Here is an 18,828-nt window from a genome sequence, read left to right on the forward strand (position 1 = left end):
GAAAAGGCCAACACAGCATGGGATAGAATTAAGTATGGGGGGAGTACAAATTGAGGAAGTGTCAGAAGCCAAACTACTAGGGATGCAGCTAGACAACTGTTTATCATGGTCGTCTCACATAACTCATCTATTTAAAAAAAATGCATGCATGCATGATAGCTAAATATTTACTGGGAAAGATTCTTAAGCAAACAACCCAAGCATTTTTTATTTATTTTACCAGGTAAGTTAACACCTTCTCATGTACAGCAACGATCTGGGGAATAGTTACAGGGGAGAGGAGGGGGATGAATGAGCCAATTGTAAGCTAGGGATGATTAGGTGACCATGATGGTATGAAGGATAGCTTGAGAATTTAGCCAGGACACCAGGGTTAACACTCCTACTCTAACAATAAGTGCCATGGGATCTTTAATGACCTCAGAGAGTCAGGACACCCATCCCTGGGGCATTGGGATATTTTTTTAGACCAGAGGAAAGAGTGCCTCCTACTGGCCCTCCAACACCACTTCCAGCAGCATCTGGTCTCCCATCCAGGGACTGACCAGGGTCAACCCTGCTTAGCTTCAGAAGCAAGCCAGCAGTGGGATGCAGGACGGTATGCTGCTGGTATTAACTGGGAGTCAGGTGAACTACTGTTCTGTTGTGTAGGGAAATGTATCAGCAAGTGAAATTAGGAGGCTGCAGATTGCACAGAACAAAGCAGCAAGGATTGTTTTAAGTTGCAGATATGGTTCTTCTGTTGTAGTCATGCACAATGCTCTTGGTTGGTCATCTATCAACAAGATAATTGAAAAAACATGCTTATTTTATTTCACAATGTACACCATTTAAAACGGCCAAACTCCATTCACAACAGTATTCCGTTGGTAAGAGACAGACATTCACTAAATACTAGGAATAGATTGTCCACCATCTATGTTTTATACAGACAGAAGAGACAAATAGGCTAAATAACATTGAGATTCAGAGCAATAAAGAAATGGTATAATTTTAATCTGAGCAAACCAGAAACCTTTCAATATATAAATTCAAACAATACTTTAGAACCATTTAAATATAATAAATTGAAAGGTTGTGCAGGACTATGGTAGATGAAGGAATCAATCTATACATTTCAGACTGTTAAAGTATACATTCTCTCTTTCTCCCCTGACCCATCTGTCTATCTCCTCCTTTGAATCCCATGCTGTCACAGTCACTAGCCCATTCAAGCTTAACATCCTTATAATTTATCGCCCTCCAGGTTCCCTTGGAGAGTTCATCAATGAGCTTGACGCCTTGATAAGTTCCTTTCCTGAGGATGGCTCACCCCTCACAATTCTGGGTGACTTTAACCTCCCTACGTCTACCTTTGACTAATTTCTCTCTGCCTCCTTCTTTCCACTCCTCTCCTCTTTTGACCTCACCCTCTCACCGTCCCCCCCTACTCACAAGGCAGGCAATACGCTTGACCTCATCTTTACTAGATGTTGTTCTTCTACTAATCTCACTGCAACTCCCCTCCAAGTCTCTGACCACAACCTTGTATCCTTTTCCCTCTCGCTACTCACACTGCCCCTCCAACACTACTCCAACACTACTCACTCTGCCCCTACTCAAATGGTACTGCGCCGTCGCAACCTGCGCTCTCTCTCTCCTGCTACTCTCTCCTCTTCCATCCTATCATCTCTTCCCTCAGCTCAATCCTTCTCCAACCAATCTCTTGATTCTGCCTCCTCAACCCTCCTCTCCTCCCTTTCTGCATCCTTTGACTCTCTATGTCCCCTATCCTCCCGGCCGGCTCGGTCCTCCCCTCAAGCTCCGTGGCTTGACGACTCATTGCAAGCTCACAGAACAGGGCTCCGGGCAGCCGAGCGGAAATGGAGGAAAACTAGCCTCCCTGCGGACCTGGCATCTTTTCACTCCCTCCTCTCCACATTTTCTTCCTCTGTTTCTGCTGCTAAAGCCACTTTCTACCACTCTAAATTCCAAGCATCTGCCTCTAACCCTAGGAAGCTCTTTGCCACCTTCTCCTCCCTCCTGAATCCTCCTCCCCCTCCCCCCCCTCCTCCCTCTCTGCGGATGACTTTGTCAACCATTTTGAAAAGAAGGTTGACGACATCCGATCCTCGTTTGTTAAGTCAAACGACACCACTGGTCCTGCTCACATAGCCCTACCCTATGCTTTGACCTCTTTGTCCCCTCTCTCTCCAGATGAAATCTTGCGACTTGTGACGGCCGGCCGCCCAACAACCTGCCCGCTTGACTCTATCCCCTCCTCTCTTCTCCAGACCATTTCCGGAGACATACTCCCTTAACTCACCTCGCTCATCAACTCATCCTTGACCGCTGGCTACGTCCCTTCCGTCTTCAAGAGAGCGAGAGTTGCACCCCTTCTCAAAAAACCTACACTCGATCCCTCCGATGTCAACAACTACAGACCAGTATCCCTTCTTTCTTTTCTCTCCAAAACTCTTGAGCGTGCCGTCCTTGGCCAGCTCTCTTGCTATCTCTCTCAGAATGACCTTCTTGATCCAAATCAGTCAGGTTTCAAGACTGGTCATTCAACTGAGACTGCTCTCCTATGTGTCACGGAGGCTCGCCGCACTGCTAAAGCTAACTCTCTCTCCTCTGCTCTCATCCTTCTAGACTTATCTGCTGCCTTTGATACTGTGAACCATCAGATCCTCCTCTCCACCCTCTCCGAGTTGGGCATCTCCGGCGCGGCTCACTCTTGGATTGTGTCCTACCTGACAGGTCGCTCCTACCAGGTGGCATGGCGAGAATCCGTCTCCGCACCACGTGCTCTCACCACTGGGGTCCCCCAGGGCTCAGTTCTAGGCCCTCTCCTATTCTCGCTATACACCAAGTCACTTGGCTCTGTCATATCCTCACATGGTCTCTCCTATCATTGCTACGCAGACGACACACAATTAATCTTCTCCTTTCCCCCTTCTGATAACCAGGTGGTGAATCGCATCTCTGCATGTCTGGCAGACATATCAGTGTGGATGACGGATCACCACCTCAAGCTGAACCTCGGCAAGACGGAGCTGCTCTTCCTCCCGAGGAAGGACTGCCCGTTCCATGATCTCGCCATCACGGTTGACAACTCCATTGTGTCCTCCTCCCAGAGTGCTAAGAGCCTTGGCGTGACCCTGGACAACACCCTGTCGTTCTCCGCTAACATCAAGGCGGTGACCCGATCCTGTAGGTTCATGCTCCACAGCATTCGCAGAGTACGACCATGCCTCACACAGGAAGCGGCGCAGGTCCTAATCCAGGCACTTGTCATCTCCCGTCTGGATTACTGCAACTCGCTGTTGGCGGGGCTCCCTGCCCGTGCCACTAAACCCCTACAACTCATCCAGAACGCCGCAGCCCGTCTGGTGTTCAACCTTCCCAAGTTCTCTCACGTCACCCCGCTCCTCCACACACTCCACTGGCTTCCAGTTGAAGCTCGCATCTGCTACAAGACCATGGTGCTTGCCTACGGAGCTGTGAGGGGAACGGCACCTCCGTACCTTCAGGCTCTGATCAGTCCCTACACCCAAAGAAGGGCACTGCGTTCATCCACCTATGGCCTGCTCGCCTCCCTACCTCTGCGGAAGCACAGTTCCCACTCTGGCACCCCAATGGTGGAACAAGCTCCCTCACAACGCCAGGACAGCGGAGTCAATCACCACCTTCCGGAGACACCTGAAACCCCACCTCTTTAAGGAATACCTGGGATAGGATTAAGTAATCCTTCTAACCCTCCCCCCCCTACCCTCCCCCCCAAAAAAGATATAGATGTACTATTGTAAAGTGGTTGTTCCACTGGATATCATAAGGTGAATGCACCAATTTGTAAGTCGCTCTGGATAAGAGCGTTTGCTAAATTACGTAAATGTAAATGTATTTATCGGGTCAATATGTCAGTGTATTATGTTTGTTTGTAACAGTGTGTTACATGTGAAAATGTAATCGTATTATAAATTGTATTTTAACGTTTAAGGACTCTTGGAAGATTAGTCCAAATTAGGACTAAAATATATCCTTATAAAATAAAATAGGAGGGCTTGGCTCATTTACACTCAGTCAATTCAGGAATGAACTGACATTTAACTAATTTAGTTTGTAAACTTACTATTTTTAACAGTAAATAATTATATTAACTGTGATATAATTATTAAATCAACTGGCATTTAGAATGAAGATGTATTCACCTGAATCACAGGCCGGGAAAGGAGGCGTCTCTAGCTTGACTTGATCTGTTAAAAGTTCTGGCCTGGATAGGAAACCACAACAAAACATGGTTAGAACATCATAAAGAAAGAGTAACCGGTTGTCCTTTATTCCTGCACCAACATATACAACGTTTCACCTATATCCTCTTCATACAACAACAATTCACAGACTAGGGCCATGTTCCAGGCTGACTACACTTTCGATGCCTTCCATATCTCACAACGCCTGGACAGGTGTTGAACATATCAGTTAACTACATCATATTATATAGCAGTCTGATGCCGACTGCGTAGTTGATGACGCAACCTTCGGTTGATGTAATAGAATGTCAGCATTGTAGTCAGCCTGGAACGTGACCAAGACCATGGGCGCGTCACAATGATCCCTCCTTCCTCCTGAAGTGTACACTCGTTCACTACTCCCCACAAATTTAAAAGCATTGGATTGGTGTAGGCATTGGCTTAAGGGTTTCCATATACCAGTCCATTCCCTTCAAATCAATGAAGGGACGTGGACAAGTGCAAGCTTCCGGAGAAACGAGAGATTATTGGGATGCACTCCTTGATTGACTTGCGGAGGTTCTTTCCCCTATGTGACAATGTATGATCTCTGACCTTTTGATGACAAACTGAATCTGACTGCCAACGGCCAGGATCTTGCGCAGCTTGGCCGCTCCGAAACAGTTGGGTCTGCGGAAAGCCACACCGTCCGGTAGCCCTGTGACACACAGCTCCTCTGGGTACATCTGAAACTTGGAGTAGGGCACCTTCGCAGGTTCAAGTAGTCCAAGCGCCTCGGCTACAGAAAGAAAGGGTGGGATGGAAAATGGAGAGAGGAATACAGGTGAATTATTTTATGCAAAAGACTATGCTGCTCAGTACTTAACTATTCCCAGGATGGTCAAATAGATTTTTAGGAGAATCATTGCTTTCTCTGTGACACCTTAAAAATGCTAGAAAATAATGTGGCTGTGTAGAAACGGTTGATTAAGTCTGTGTAATTTATGATTTAGTGCTCGAGTCAGTTTCTCTTGCTTGGCCAGTCTGAACATTGAGCGTGCAGGTAAGTGCATTGGGTAACTTACCGTACTTAGTGCTGAATATGCTTTCCACTTGCCTCCGAAGCTGGAGGATCATTTCACCTATGTCCTCAGCGATACTACCTGTCAGGAAAAATGAAAATGAAGAGAAATCTTTAAGTGGGTTTTATTCAGAGCTGAAAGAAAGAACACGATTAGTGAATGTGTCTGAATCAGTCTGAATCAACAATGGGTCCTGAAAGTGAAAACAGTTGAACTAAGCTAATGAGGCATTTACTCTGAACAAAAATATAAACACAACAATTTCAATTTACTACAGTTAATTTAAGGAAATCAGTCAATTGAAAAATGCATTAGGCCCTAATCTATGGATTACACATGACTGAGAATACAGATATGAATCTATTGGTCACAGATACCTTTTTTTTAAGCAGGGGCGTGGATCAGAAAACCAGTCAGTATTTGGTATGACCACCATTTTCCTCATGCAGCGCGACACATTTCCTTCGCATAGAGTTGTTCAGGCTGTTGATTGTGGCCTGTGGAACACGCTATCATACACGTCGGTACAAAGCATCCCAAACATGCTCAATGGATGACATGTATGGTGAGTATGCAGGCCATGGAAGAACTGGGACATTTTCTTCTTCCAGGAATTGTGTACAGATCCTGGCGACATGGGGCCGTGCATTATCATGCTGAAACATGAGGTGATGGCAGTGGAACAATGGGCCTCAGGATCTCGTCACGGTATATGTGTGCATTCAAATTGCCATTGACAAAATGCAATTGCCCCCACTGCCACCATGGGGCACTCCGTTCACAATGTTGACATCAGCAAACAACTCGCCCACACAACACCATACACGCTGTCTGCCATCTGCCCGGTATAGTTGAAACCAGGATTCAGTGTGAAGAGCACACTTTACCAGTGTGCCAGTGGCCATCGAATGTGAGCATTTGCCCAATTAAGTTGGTTAAGACCCTGGTGAGTACGACAAGCACGTAGATGAGCTTCCCTGAGACGGTTCCTGACAGTTTGTGCAGAAATTCTTCAGTATTGCAAACCCAGTTTCATCAACTGTCTGGGTGGCTGGTCTCAGATGATCCCGCAGGTGAAAAAGCTGGATGTGGAGATCCTGGTTTGGCGTGGTTACACTTGGTCTGCGGTTATGAGGTCGGTTGGATGTACTGCCAAATTCTCTAAAACAAGTTTGGAGGCGGCTTATGGTAGAAAAATGAACATTCAATTCTCTGGCGACAGCTCTGGTGGACATTCCTGCAGTCAGCATGCCAATTGCACACTCCTTCAAAACTTGAGATATCTGTGGCAATGTGTTGCGTGACAAAACTGCACATTTTAGAGTGGCCTTTTATTGTCTCCAGCACAAGGTGCACATGTGTAAGGATTATGCTGTTTAATCAGCTTCTTGTAATGCCACACCTGTCAGGTAGATTAATTATCTTTACAAAGGAGAAATGCTCACTAACAGGGATGTAAACAAATTTGTGCACAACATTTTAGAGAAATAAGCTTTTGGTGTGCATGGAACATTTCTGGGATCTTTTATTTCAGCTAGAGGTCGACCGATTATGATTTTTCAGCGCCAATACTGATACCGATTATTGGCGGACCAAAAAAACACGCTACCGATTAATCGTGTCACGTCCTGACCATTGTAAGATGTTATTTTCTATGGTAGAGTAGGTCAGGACGTGACAGGGGGTGTTTTTCTATGTTTTGTATTTCTATGTTCAGTTTCTAGTTTTGTATTTCTACGTTGGGTTTGTTTGGGATGACCTCCAATTAGAGGCAGCTGGTGCTTGTTGTCTCTAATTGGAGATCATACTTAAGTAGGGTTTTTTCCACCTGGGTTTGTGGGAGATTAGTTTTGAGTAGTGTCTGTTTCACCTCTGCGTCACGGTTTATTGTTTTTTGTCATTCAAGTTTATTTATGTATTGCATAGTTTCACAGTATAAATAAAATGTGGAACGACACACACGCTGCACTTTGGTCTGCTCATTCCTACGACAACCGTGACAAATCGGCTGATTTTAATATATATATTTGTAATAATGACAATTACAACAATACTGAATGAACACTTATTTTAACTTCATATAATACATCAATAAAATCAAATTAGTCTCAAATAAATAATGAAATATGTTCAATTTGGTTTAAATAATGCAAAAACAAAGTGTTGGAGAAGAAAGTAAAAGTGCAATATGTGCCATGTAAAAAAGCTAACGTTTAAGTTCCTTGCTCAGAACATGAGAAGATATGAAAGCTGGTGGTTCCTTTTAACCTGAGTCTTCAATATTCCCAGGAAAGAAGTTTTAGGATGTAGTTATTATAGGAATTATAGGACTATTTCTCTCTATACCATTTATATTTCATATACCTCTGACTATTGGATGTTCTTATAGGCACTTTAGTATTGCCAGTGTAACAGTATAGCTTCCGTCCCTCTCCTCGCCCCTACCTGGGCTCGAACCAGGGACACATCGACAACAGCCACCCTCGAAGCATCGTTACCCATCGCTCCACAAAAGCCGCGGGGGACCCAAGGGGAACAACTACTTCAAGGTCTTAGAGCGAGTGACGTCACCGATCGAAACACTATTAGTGCGCACCCCGCTAACTAGCTAGTCATTTCACATCGGTTACACCAGCATAATCTCGGGAGTTGATAGGCTGGAAGTCATAAACAGCTCAATGCTTGAAGCACAGCGAAGAGCTGCTTGCAAATGCACGAAAGTGCTGTTTGAATGAATGCTTACGAGCCTGCTGCTGCCTACCACCGCTCAGTCAGACTGCTCTATCAAATCATAGACTTAATTATAACATAATAACACAAGGAAATACGAGCCTTAGGTCATTAATATGGTCAAATCCGGAAACTATCATTTCGAAAACAAACCGTTTATTCTTTCAGTGAAATACGGAACCGTTCCGTATTTTATCTAACGGGTGGCATCCCTTAGTCTAAATATTGCTGTTACATTGCACAACCTTCAATGTTATGTCATAATTATGTACAATTCTGGCAAATTAATTACGGTCTTTGTTAGGAAGAAATGGTCTTCACACAGTTTGCAACAAGCCAGGCGGCCCAAACTGCTGCATATACCCTGACTCTGCTTGCACGGAACGCAAGAGAAGTGACACAATTTCCCTAGTTAAAAGAAATTCATGTTAGCAGGCAATATTAACTAAATATGCAGGTTTAAAAAGATATAGTTGTGTATTGATTTTAAAGAAAGGCATTGATGTTTATGGTTAGGTACACATTGGTGCAACGACAGTGCTTTTTTCGCGAATGCGCTTGTTAAATCATCACCCGTTTGGCGAAGTAGGCTGTGATTCGATGAGAAATTAACAGGCACCGTATCGATTATATGTAACGCAGGACAAGCTAGATAAACTAGTAATATCATCAACCATGTGTAGTTAACTAGTGATTATGTTAAGATTGATGTATTTTTTATAAGATAAGTTTAATGCTAGCTAGCAACTTACCTTGGCTTCTTGCTGCACTTGCGTAACAGGTAGTCAGCCTGCCACGCAGTCTCCTCGTGGAGTGTAATGTAATCGGCCACAATCGGTGTCCAAAAATGCCGATTACCGATTGTTATGAAAACTTGAAATCGGCCCAAATTAGTCAGCCATTCCGATTAATCGGTCGACCTCTAATTTCAGCTCATGAAACATGGGACCAACACTTTACATGTTGTGTTTATATCTTTGTTCAGTATATAAATTATATTAATCAAGAATTTATGTAACAATCACAGATAACACCTTTTAAAAATCAATCATTTGAAATGGAGGTTAGGCTTTGTCTATTGTAAGCCTACAGTGAATCCAACAGATAGATCTTAGGGAGAGGTTGCCAATCCTTCTGTACCTTCAGATGATCTTCTGAGGCCTTGCGAAGCTGGTTTAGGTGACAGTGCTTCAGTTTAAAGGAAGAGGGCAAAGAGATGAGTAGGGTTGACAAGTTTCAAAGGTTTCACATAACTACTCTCGGTTCAGGCTACTCTATGTCGAGCCAAGAAATACTGTTTTGAATGAGACAAAGCCCAAACCACAGTAGAACCTCAAAGAATTACGGACTGACCGATCAACCAAACCAGCAATATCAAACCAGGAGGACATGTATTAAATGCAAAAACAGCACACTTCTTTAGGCTACAGACAAACGTAAATGTTGCTTATGTGCTAAAACATATCTACAGTATCTGGCTAAATATTAGAAAACACATGTAAATACGCAATCAATATTTTCTCAATGGCTTTAAGTGAATTTCAAAGTTCCGAAACATTTCAGTTTTTCTGAATGACCACTATTTCCAAGCTGTTCATGTCTCTGAGGTCATATGGTAGCTTATTTGAGTAAAAAAAAAAGAGTAATACCAACAGCCAAAGTATGACTTTACATGTGCCATGGTGATAGGACGTTATCTGTATCTCTGTCTAGCATGACAATTGTGCACATTCATTGTGTCTCTCCATTGATAATAGCTCAAAGATAATTTATACATCTTTCAAAATACTGCAGAAAAAATTGCATGATATTTAACTAAACACTGAAATCTAGTGTCTATTTTCTGCACTTACCCGCGACTGCTTCCTTCATGATCATTGATGGAAAAGAAAACTTTAACAAAACATGAAAGCAACCAAAATAAAACAAACAAAATGTCTAAGGATCTAGACTAGAGGTTAATGTGGACACTTGAGTACCATTCTTTTTCTTTCCTCTTCTCAACAAATCTTAAAATATTGAATAACTGGGTTTTAACTCTAGCCTGGTCCCAGATCTGTTTGTTTTTGACAATGAGTGACACGGAGTTGACATGATAGCACAAACAGACTGGCACTCATGCTAGTATATTTCTACAGCTATAGCACAACTTAGAATTGAGGTTAAGAAAGAGAGTGGTCCTTTGTAGCTCAGTTGGTGGTAGAGCATGGCGCTTGTAACGCCAGGGTAGTGGGTTCGATTCCCATGACCACCCATACGTAAAATGTATGCATGCGTGACTCTAAGTTGCTTTGGAAAAAAGGCATATATTATTATTATTATCACATGTAGTGTACTCAAGTGTTCTTAGTTACCTCGTGCTACTAAACTACAATAAGGGCTTGGGGAAGGGTGACTACGGTAAGGGACATAATTATCTCAGACTACTAAACTGGGTGTTCAGGTGTCTTAAAGGGACTCTAGACAAATCACAGGACTGGTAGAGATAGGGAGCATGAGAAACAGGCTAATTCTATACAGGGTTGGGCTGCAAGGGCTGGGGTTGAGACGAGAAGGTGTGTATGGTGAATATACTATACAACCAAACCTGAGACAGAGAGTCCAAATTTAAAACATACTCACAAACTGGACAAAATAAACCCAGGTTTGGTAAACGCTCCAATTTAAAAAAAAAATACATTGAGGGTTGCTATTGCAGTGTTCTTACAAATAACCTTTAGACTAGAAAACTGAAACTGCTCTAGATGTCTTGGAAAATGGTGTCATATGTTCCAATCCCAGTAAACAGATTCATTGGTGACCAATCTTTCTTTAAGTATGTTTTGTGGGAAAACAGGCTTGACTGTGAAATCTGTGTTTAATCTGAGGTATTGCTTATGGACACCAGCTCAAATATGCACAATCCATCAGATTCTAATGACACAAAAATGACACATCCAATGATGAAAGCCAATTAATATATACCATCAAAAATAGGATTAAAAATTATAAATCAAACTGATGGAAAGTGTCCAGAGCAGGCAGCCTACTACTTACTTAGTGTGCTACAGGTTTGGCAGAGACTCTGTGGGTGGGAGGTGGGACGTAAGGGGTGATACTGGGTACTAGTGACTGGGTGGAGTACGAAGTGTGAAAGGGGGGCAAGGAGACAGGGAGAGGGGAGTATCTGTGAAAAGTGGTTTCATACGTGTACTGGTAACCTAGCTCCCTAACAGAGGGAGAGAGCTTGTTGGCGGTGGTGGACCCAGGGTGGCGCCAGGCCTGGGCTGTCCTGATGCAACCGTGAGGTGGAGAGGACTGGGACGGAAGGTGAGGCTGCAGTTACCTGCGTGGGTCTCCAGGGAGCGGCAAGAAGCAGCCTGGGCTGGGGTGGCCACCACCACCACTGCTACAGCCGGGTCAGCATGAGACTCATTCGGCTCCTCCACTGAAACACTGGCATCTGGGGGAGGAGAACTGAGTACTGGGTATCTTAGGGACAGACAGCACGTTGTTAGGCTACTAGGTATCAAGACAGAGTCACGTGAAGGAGGAGAGAAAGTACCAGCCTGGTCCCAGATCTATTTGTGCTCTTGCCAAACATGTTTAAGACTGGGTTATGGTAAAATGCTAGAGTACTGGGCACAGGGGCAGGGTAACAGAAAGCAACTGTAGAGACAAATTCGGGGAGTGGTGAGTGTATAGGGTCAGGCAGGCTACAGAGTAGACCTTAGGTACATAGCAGGTAAGGGGAGAGGGGAACAGCCTCACAATACAAGGGGAACTATTAGGTCATTGTAAAGAGGAAATAATGTGTCAGGATCACAGCAGGTGCATGCACGCACGCACACACACACACACACACACACACACACACACACACACACACACACACACACACACACACACACACACACACACACACACACACACACACACACACACACACACACACACCACACACACACACACACACACACACACACACACACACAGTCAAATCCAGTGGTGTTGGATTCCTGCTAGCATGTCGCATCTACTGCCTCTCAAAACACATTTAAATATTTCCAAGATTCACGACTCCCCAGATTTTATCTGGTTTAACAGCTAAAGCCATTTCAAATGTAATATAATAACAGAGGTGCACCACTTACCTGGTACAGTCACCTGGATGATTTCCCCATCTGGAGGCTCCGTTTTAATCTTTTTCAAGGGAATACAATCTCCCGAAGGCCCTAAAGGAGTAAGAGTAAAAACAGTTAATATGGCAAGGCAGCATCTCATATGGAACTCTATTCGCTATATAGTGCATTACTTTTGATCAGGGCCCATTGCGCTCTGGTCAAAGGTAGTGTACTATATAGGGAATAGGGTGTCATTTGGGACATAACCAGATCTTCCTCCCAGAAAGTGACATTTGAAATGCATCTATAAAATCCAATGTCACACATTCTGGGAGGAAGATCGGTTCAGTTTCAGACGGTTTAAGTTTTTCATTTGCAATTCCCAAGGGGTTACAGAGTGGATATGGAACGTGGAACGTATTTCTTGATGTTAGACTACCATAAAAAGGAGTGCCAACTTCAGAGTTCATGTCTTGGGTTCGCATTACAGTATTACTATAGTAGGCCATAGCATTGCCTTGTCACTTACCTGCTCCGAAGTCAGCCAATGGACTCACACAAGAGCTTGTAGATCTAAAAAGAAAAAGAAATCCTTTGAATGCACAAATTCGAATTATGACATTGAAATGAACTGGCATAGATAAATCGTGGTGTGTCACTTATTGTGGTACATCAGGCTATGGCCTTCCATTACAAGTGATGGACACGTAGCATTTACTGAAAGGATCTAGCAATATATCAAAATGGGTTGAAAGGGTTGTTTGTATTGTCTTCTGATCTAATTGTCTTTTATATCTCTGGATGCAGATTGGGTAAGACAGGTGCGGAACAATCTCTGATGATTTCAAATAACATCTTGTGTCACTACACCCTCTACATTACTGACTGAGGCGTAGCCGTTGCATATATACCTGCTGCTGTGAGGATTGGTGACCAGCTCCAGTGCAGCCAACGGGACCCGGAGGTTGTCAGGGAAACCGTCCTCGGAGGTGGAGCCTATGTCATGCTTGCCCTCTTCCTTGGCCACCTTACCAGCAGCTTTGTGACACAACATAACAGAATCAATCAGATCAATCAATCAGATTATCCATGATGCACAGCAAGCTATTACAACTAAACATACATGATATCAAAAGAAAAACAAGGACATGGCATTGTTAAATGGCATGCTAATGGCTCATTATAATCTGGGTGGTTCGAGCCCTGAATGCTTATTGGCTGAAAGCCGTGGTATACCAGACCGTATACCACAGGTATGACCAAAAATAACTTTTTACTGTTCTAATTATGTTGATAACCAGTTTATAATAACGATAAGGCACCTATGGGGTTTGTGGTATATGGCCAATATACCAAAGCTAACGGCTGTATCCAGGCACTCTGCACTGTGTCGTGCATAAGAATAGCCCTTAGCTGTGGTATATTGGCCATATACCACACCCCCTCGTGCCGAATTGCTGAAGTCTTACCCGTGAAAATCCTTTCATCAAACATTCTGGAATGAGAACAGAGATGGTCGTTATTGTTAATCAATGTGATTATTGACATTGGTCACAGTCAAGTAGAAAGGGCCCCTGTAGTAAACAGTTGGTGAACATGTCAACAGGGGAACAAGATCAAACAGACATCTCTACATGGTCTGCAGGGTTCATGTCTGGGCCATCTTGAATAAACAACAATAATAACAACGCATATCAACAACAACACCAGGAGTGTATGACTCTTAGATAAAAATCGAATCTTCAGTCTGCTGGAATTATATTAACATTAATGACCATGTCGCCTTATGTATGAGCCATGCGCTGATGGCGGTGTTGACCCAAACTAAGCCTGTCGCCCCAATCTAAATGTATTTCATCACATGGGTTCAACAACAGCGAGACGTTGGCTCAATATGCCAGAGAGCAGGGGGCACCATACTGTGTGGTTCATGCGGTGGTTACCAGTAAGCGGGGCATTGTCTATTGAAGGGCAGGGAATTTAACCAACAGATGGCCAGGGTTGACACTTTCCCTTCGTTGAATCAGTTTTCCAAATAGGACATTTTAGATAAATGACAGATGCTGTGCTAGCTCTGTAGCTCATAAAACAGTGGTTCTCCTCAAACAGGGTTGTTTTAATTAGGGCATGTTTCTTACTGGACAGCTGCAGTAGTAGTAGTTCTTCCCTGTTTTACTCCGTTTTTTCATTTAGTGCCTTATCACGAAACCCTGGTATGATGTGTTATGCAGCCCTGATATGGGTCCCCTATACACTACAGTGTAATCTCTTATTTCTGGAGGAAAGAATGAGAGACTTTCCCAGTATAATCTCAGACGGATCTCAGATCGTCTTTACCTTTTGACTACAAAGCGGACCCCATGGCGCTCCTCCAGGATGCGTTTGAGTTTGGGCACTCCGTAGGTGCAGGGCCTCTTGAAGGGGATGTTGTCTGGGATGCCGATGATCTCCACGGCCTCTGGGTCACAGGCTATCTTCCGGTACGGCACTGGAACCATGTGGTCCAAGCCCAGGGCCTCCGCTAAAAATACAGGGGTTGTCAGAAATCATTGACGGACATCAATCATGAGACCCTACAATACTGTTTTAATTAGTATGTAATGAATGGATCAATTAATGGATGGATGGGTGGGTGTGGATAGATTAATAAGCAGTCATGACAGCTGAAAACGGACTAAAGACAATCATTCTATAGTAAAGAAATTACATGAATAAAAGTGTTGAGAAAATGACCAATTGTATAAGGGACATTTTCCCAGAGAATCTCCATTAGACGTGCTTTTTGGACTAGGACTAACCTTAATATGGGTCTGGGAAACAGGAAAGTTTTAAAACCCTAAATGTTTTTATCAGCTAATGCCCTACAATAGGAAACCATGCTGAGAAAGAGTGGTTGACCATCTCACCATAGCGACTGTTGAACAGGATCTGCACACATTCTCTCAGTGTGTTTATGTCCTCAGTCTCTCGAATGAACGAGTCCCATTTTTCTGTTGAGCGCAAAAGAGAATAACGTAAACATAAAAATGTGGGTAAAAAAATGGGAGAAAAAAAAAAGTAAGTTCTTCCATCTGTATGTCTACTTTCCACATGTATACTAACAGGTTTTTTTCTGGCTCAAAATAGAGCTTATGTGGTGGGCATCAGGGTTGGGGTCAATTCCAATTTTTATTTACAATTCAATTATTTAATTCACTCATGAAGTGGAGGATTTATGTTGAATTCCATTCGAATTTCAACAATCTTAAAGTTATAGAATTTAATTGGAATTATACTTTTTGTATTGGAATTAAATTTGAATTGTAAAAAATGTATTCTTTGGAATTGAATTGGAATTCAATATTTGCATATTTCCAAGTTAATGATACCCGTGTAAATCTCTATAGGACAAGGTGATATGTACTGTCGTCCTTTGGTCTGGAGTACAAATTGGAGATTTTTGGTTCCAACCGCTGTGTCATTGTGAGACGCGGTGTGGGTGAACGGATGATCTCCGCATGTGTATTTCCCACCGTAAAGCATGGAGGAGGAGGTGTTATGGTTTGGGGGTGATTTGCTGGTGACACTGTCTGATTTATTTCGAATTCAAGGCACACTTAACCAGCATGGCTACCACAGCATTCTGCAGCGATACGCCATCCCATCTTGTTTGGGCTGAGTGGGACTATCATTTGTTTTTCAAAAGGACAATGACCCAACACACCTTCCGGCTGTGCTAGGGCTATTTTACCAAGAAGGAGAGTGATGGAGTGCTGCATCAGATAACCTGGCCTCCACAATCCCCCGACCTCAACCAAATTGAGATGGTTTGGGATGAGTGGGACCGCAGAATGAAGGAAAAGCAGCCAACAAGTGCTCAGCATATGTGGGAACTCCTTCTAGACTGTTCCAGCATTCCAGGTGAAGCTGGTTGAGAGAATGCCAACAGTGTACAAAGCTGTCATCAAGGCAAAGGGTGGCTATTTGAAGAATCTCAAATATAAAATATATTTTGATTTGTTTCACACTTTTTTGGTTACTACAAAAATGAAATAGTAGTAATTTCTCCATCATGTAAAACAACATGACAGTATTGCATTATTTGCTCTGCTCTGAAGCATATGGGAATGCAGCATTAGAATTGTGGCTTTACAAAGGAGAGGAGTCTATAACGTGGGGTAAAATCCATTGCTTGATTGATATGATTGTTGACATACCCCTCCCCTTTAATGAACTGCATTGTGGGATTCAGAGGAAAAAATTTGCAATAAGTGAGCTGACAAGTCATTCTCTTAGACTGAGTCTGTACCCAGAACTAGAGTATATGCATTGTCTGGCAGGGGGGTGAGGTGAGCTGCCTAAAGACTGAACCCTGTTCCACATTAATGAGCTGAGCCAAACTGAGCCAAGCCAAGCTGTACCGGTTACACAACCATCATAGTTGCTGGAACCATGAACAATGTGAATGGAAAATATCTGACCCGGCATAGATGGTTTGGGTCAAAACGATAGTGTGAAAAGGTTATGAGTTTGTGGCCTACAGGTGTATGTCTATCTGTGTCCAGTTCCAGTTCAAGCCTACCTGACTTCTCATGAACTATGGAAAACAGGAGGCGCTTGGAGACGTGGATGCTGGGAGGACTCTGGCCCAACTCCCCTTGGAGTCCTATCCACTCACCTGAACAGACAAAATGGCAGAAATTAAACATTGATAAACATCATACTGATGCTTTCAGAGTCAAATAAATCTTGAAAAATCAAAATCCCAATATCAAAACTGATTCTCTATCAAATAAGTTATGTGAAATGACAGCCAGTAGTACAACCACTCACAAAAATGACAGGGAGAATAGTAATCACTCTCCTGCCAAATGAATAAAATCACAGACAATAATTAATGCATAAACAAGTGACTCAAAAAGGTGAGGGACTTTTCAGAAGTAACCTGGATATCCTTCAACTGCTACCACAGTAGCAGCTTGTTCCTGTGGAGTCACATATCTCTTACCATTGTCGGAACTGTCCTTGACGGCCGTCCCTTTCTCCGCCCCCACCGCCCAGGCCCCCAGGCGGTCTTTACCCAGGTTGAAGAGGGATGTGGGCTTGAGGTCCAGCTTGCCATCGGGGTGTGGCTGGGAGGACATGGGCATGCCATACAGGAAGCTGGAGAGCATGGAGTTGCTGGCTGAGACTGAAGCGTTGGACACTTCCTGGGTGGTGGCGGCAGGCTTGGAGGCCGGGCCATGGTTAGCTAGGCTCTTGGTGGCGCCCGAGGAGGAGTTGTGGTTTCTGACGTCGCTGGCGCTTGACTTAGCCTCCCGCGAGGGCTCTGCTGTTGTTCTATAAACAGATGAAGAAGGAAACAGGAGAAGATAAAGCTGTGTGTCCATGTGAAACCTAATTATGACACACAAATAGCAACTTGTCACAATGTGCCTTATTCTTGGCTATTGAAGAAATCGTCCAGTTACTTTCTGTTGTTCAAAAGTAATCTAGAATCAGGTCTCCTCCTATCGCCTAACCATGAAGTCAACAACAAGACCAGCCCTGTATCAATCCTAATTATGCTGCTACATTTCTGCCATTTATGCACAGGAACAAGTCACGTAAGGGATTATACAGTTGAAGTTGGAAGTTTACATACACCTTAGCCAAATACATTTAAACTCCGTTTTTCACAATTCCTGACATTTAATCCTAGTAAAAATTCCCTGTTTTAGGGTCAGTTAGTGTATGTAAGTTTCTGACCCACTGGAATTGTGATACAGTGTATGATAAGTGAAACAATCTGTCTGTAAACAATTGTTGGAAAAATGACTTGTGTCATGCACAAAGTAGATGTCCTAACCGACTTGCCAAAACTATAGTTTGTTAACAAGAAATGTGTGGATTGGTTGAAAAACTAGTTTTAATGACTCCAACCTAAGTGTACGTAAACTTCCGACTTCAATTGTATGTACGTTATGGTGTACTGTATGGAGTCAGGTCACCTTTTGACAGTGAAGTGGATGCGGTTGCTCTGCTCAAGGATCTTCATTAAGGTCTTGGTGTCGTACTCGGCAGGTTTCCTCAGGGCGATCCCCTCAGGCAGGCCGTGGGCCACCACAGAGCTGGGGTCCTTCAGGATCCACTCATAAGGCACAGGGACCAGGCTACTCTTCCCAACGGCCTCGCCTGGAAAATCATCACATACATACAGCATCAAATGACTAATGACTTGCTTTCAGATGTGAGAAGGTAGAAATGAGAAAAGGACATGTCAAATGATTGTTTGACACGTAGACACTGTAAAAATCTATATTGAATCATATCTGAAATTTGATTTCAGTTATGAGAAGGTTGAAATTAGAATGTTAAACGAGAAATTATAAAGAATTCAAAAGGCGCAGACCTATACAAATTTTATTTGTTCGGTGCTGTATTTTGAAGCCCTTACTGTAAAGCACACTGAATACTTCTTCCACCATTTTCCTCAAGACAAAGATGTTAGAGTGGGCATCTGTTGAGGCCCTCTGTTTGCCGTGCCCGCCCTCTTTGCCAAGCTTGCATGATTCATTTTCCTGGACATTGACATGGGCATTCACTGTGGTCAGCCCTTGTAGACAGGGCATCTCTGAAAGAGTCAAGCATGAGAAACTGAAGGGATTATATTTCTACTTTTCACCCTGTAAGTTTCACTCAAGGAAGGTCTATTCTGGTTCTCACTTGCTTTAGAAGAAGTAA

The 18,828-nt window shown here is 43.4% G+C and overlaps 1 protein-coding gene across 4 annotated transcripts in view; it reads right to left on the bottom strand.

Annotated features, from left to right (window-relative positions):
- The window catches only part of gtf2ird1 (GTF2I repeat domain containing 1), a 53,321-nt gene that overhangs the window by 22,315 nt on the left and 12,178 nt on the right, over positions 1-18,828 (bottom strand). For 2 of the 4 annotated variants that reach the window (XM_045717293.2, XM_014197864.3), the window contains exons 4-18: positions 18,542-18,718; positions 18,096-18,279; positions 17,114-17,445; positions 16,688-16,783; positions 15,033-15,116; positions 14,464-14,647; positions 13,596-13,621; positions 13,038-13,164; positions 12,656-12,699; positions 12,157-12,237; positions 11,349-11,465; positions 9,164-9,211; positions 5,297-5,374; positions 4,827-5,010; positions 4,191-4,252 (exon numbers count right to left, since the gene is read on the bottom strand). In XM_045717293.2, coding sequence (XP_045573249.1) covers positions 4,191-4,252; positions 4,827-5,010; positions 5,297-5,374; positions 9,164-9,211; positions 11,349-11,465; positions 12,157-12,237; positions 12,656-12,699; positions 13,038-13,164; positions 13,596-13,621; positions 14,464-14,647; positions 15,033-15,116; positions 16,688-16,783; positions 17,114-17,445; positions 18,096-18,279; positions 18,542-18,718 — 1,824 coding nt within the window. Of the gene's footprint in view, positions 1-4,190; positions 4,253-4,826; positions 5,011-5,296; positions 5,375-9,163; positions 9,212-11,348; positions 11,466-12,156; positions 12,238-12,655; positions 12,700-13,037; positions 13,165-13,595; positions 13,622-14,463; positions 14,648-15,032; positions 15,117-16,687; positions 16,784-17,113; positions 17,446-18,095; positions 18,280-18,541; positions 18,742-18,828 lie in introns of all 4 variants that reach the window. The other 2 variants (XM_014197865.3, XM_045717292.2) reach the window with 2 other exon arrangements.

This window comes from Salmo salar, chromosome 04 (genome assembly GCF_965601325.2).
Source record: "Salmo salar chromosome 04, fSalSal1, whole genome shotgun sequence".
Taxonomy (NCBI): Eukaryota; Metazoa; Chordata; class Actinopteri; order Salmoniformes; family Salmonidae; genus Salmo; species Salmo salar.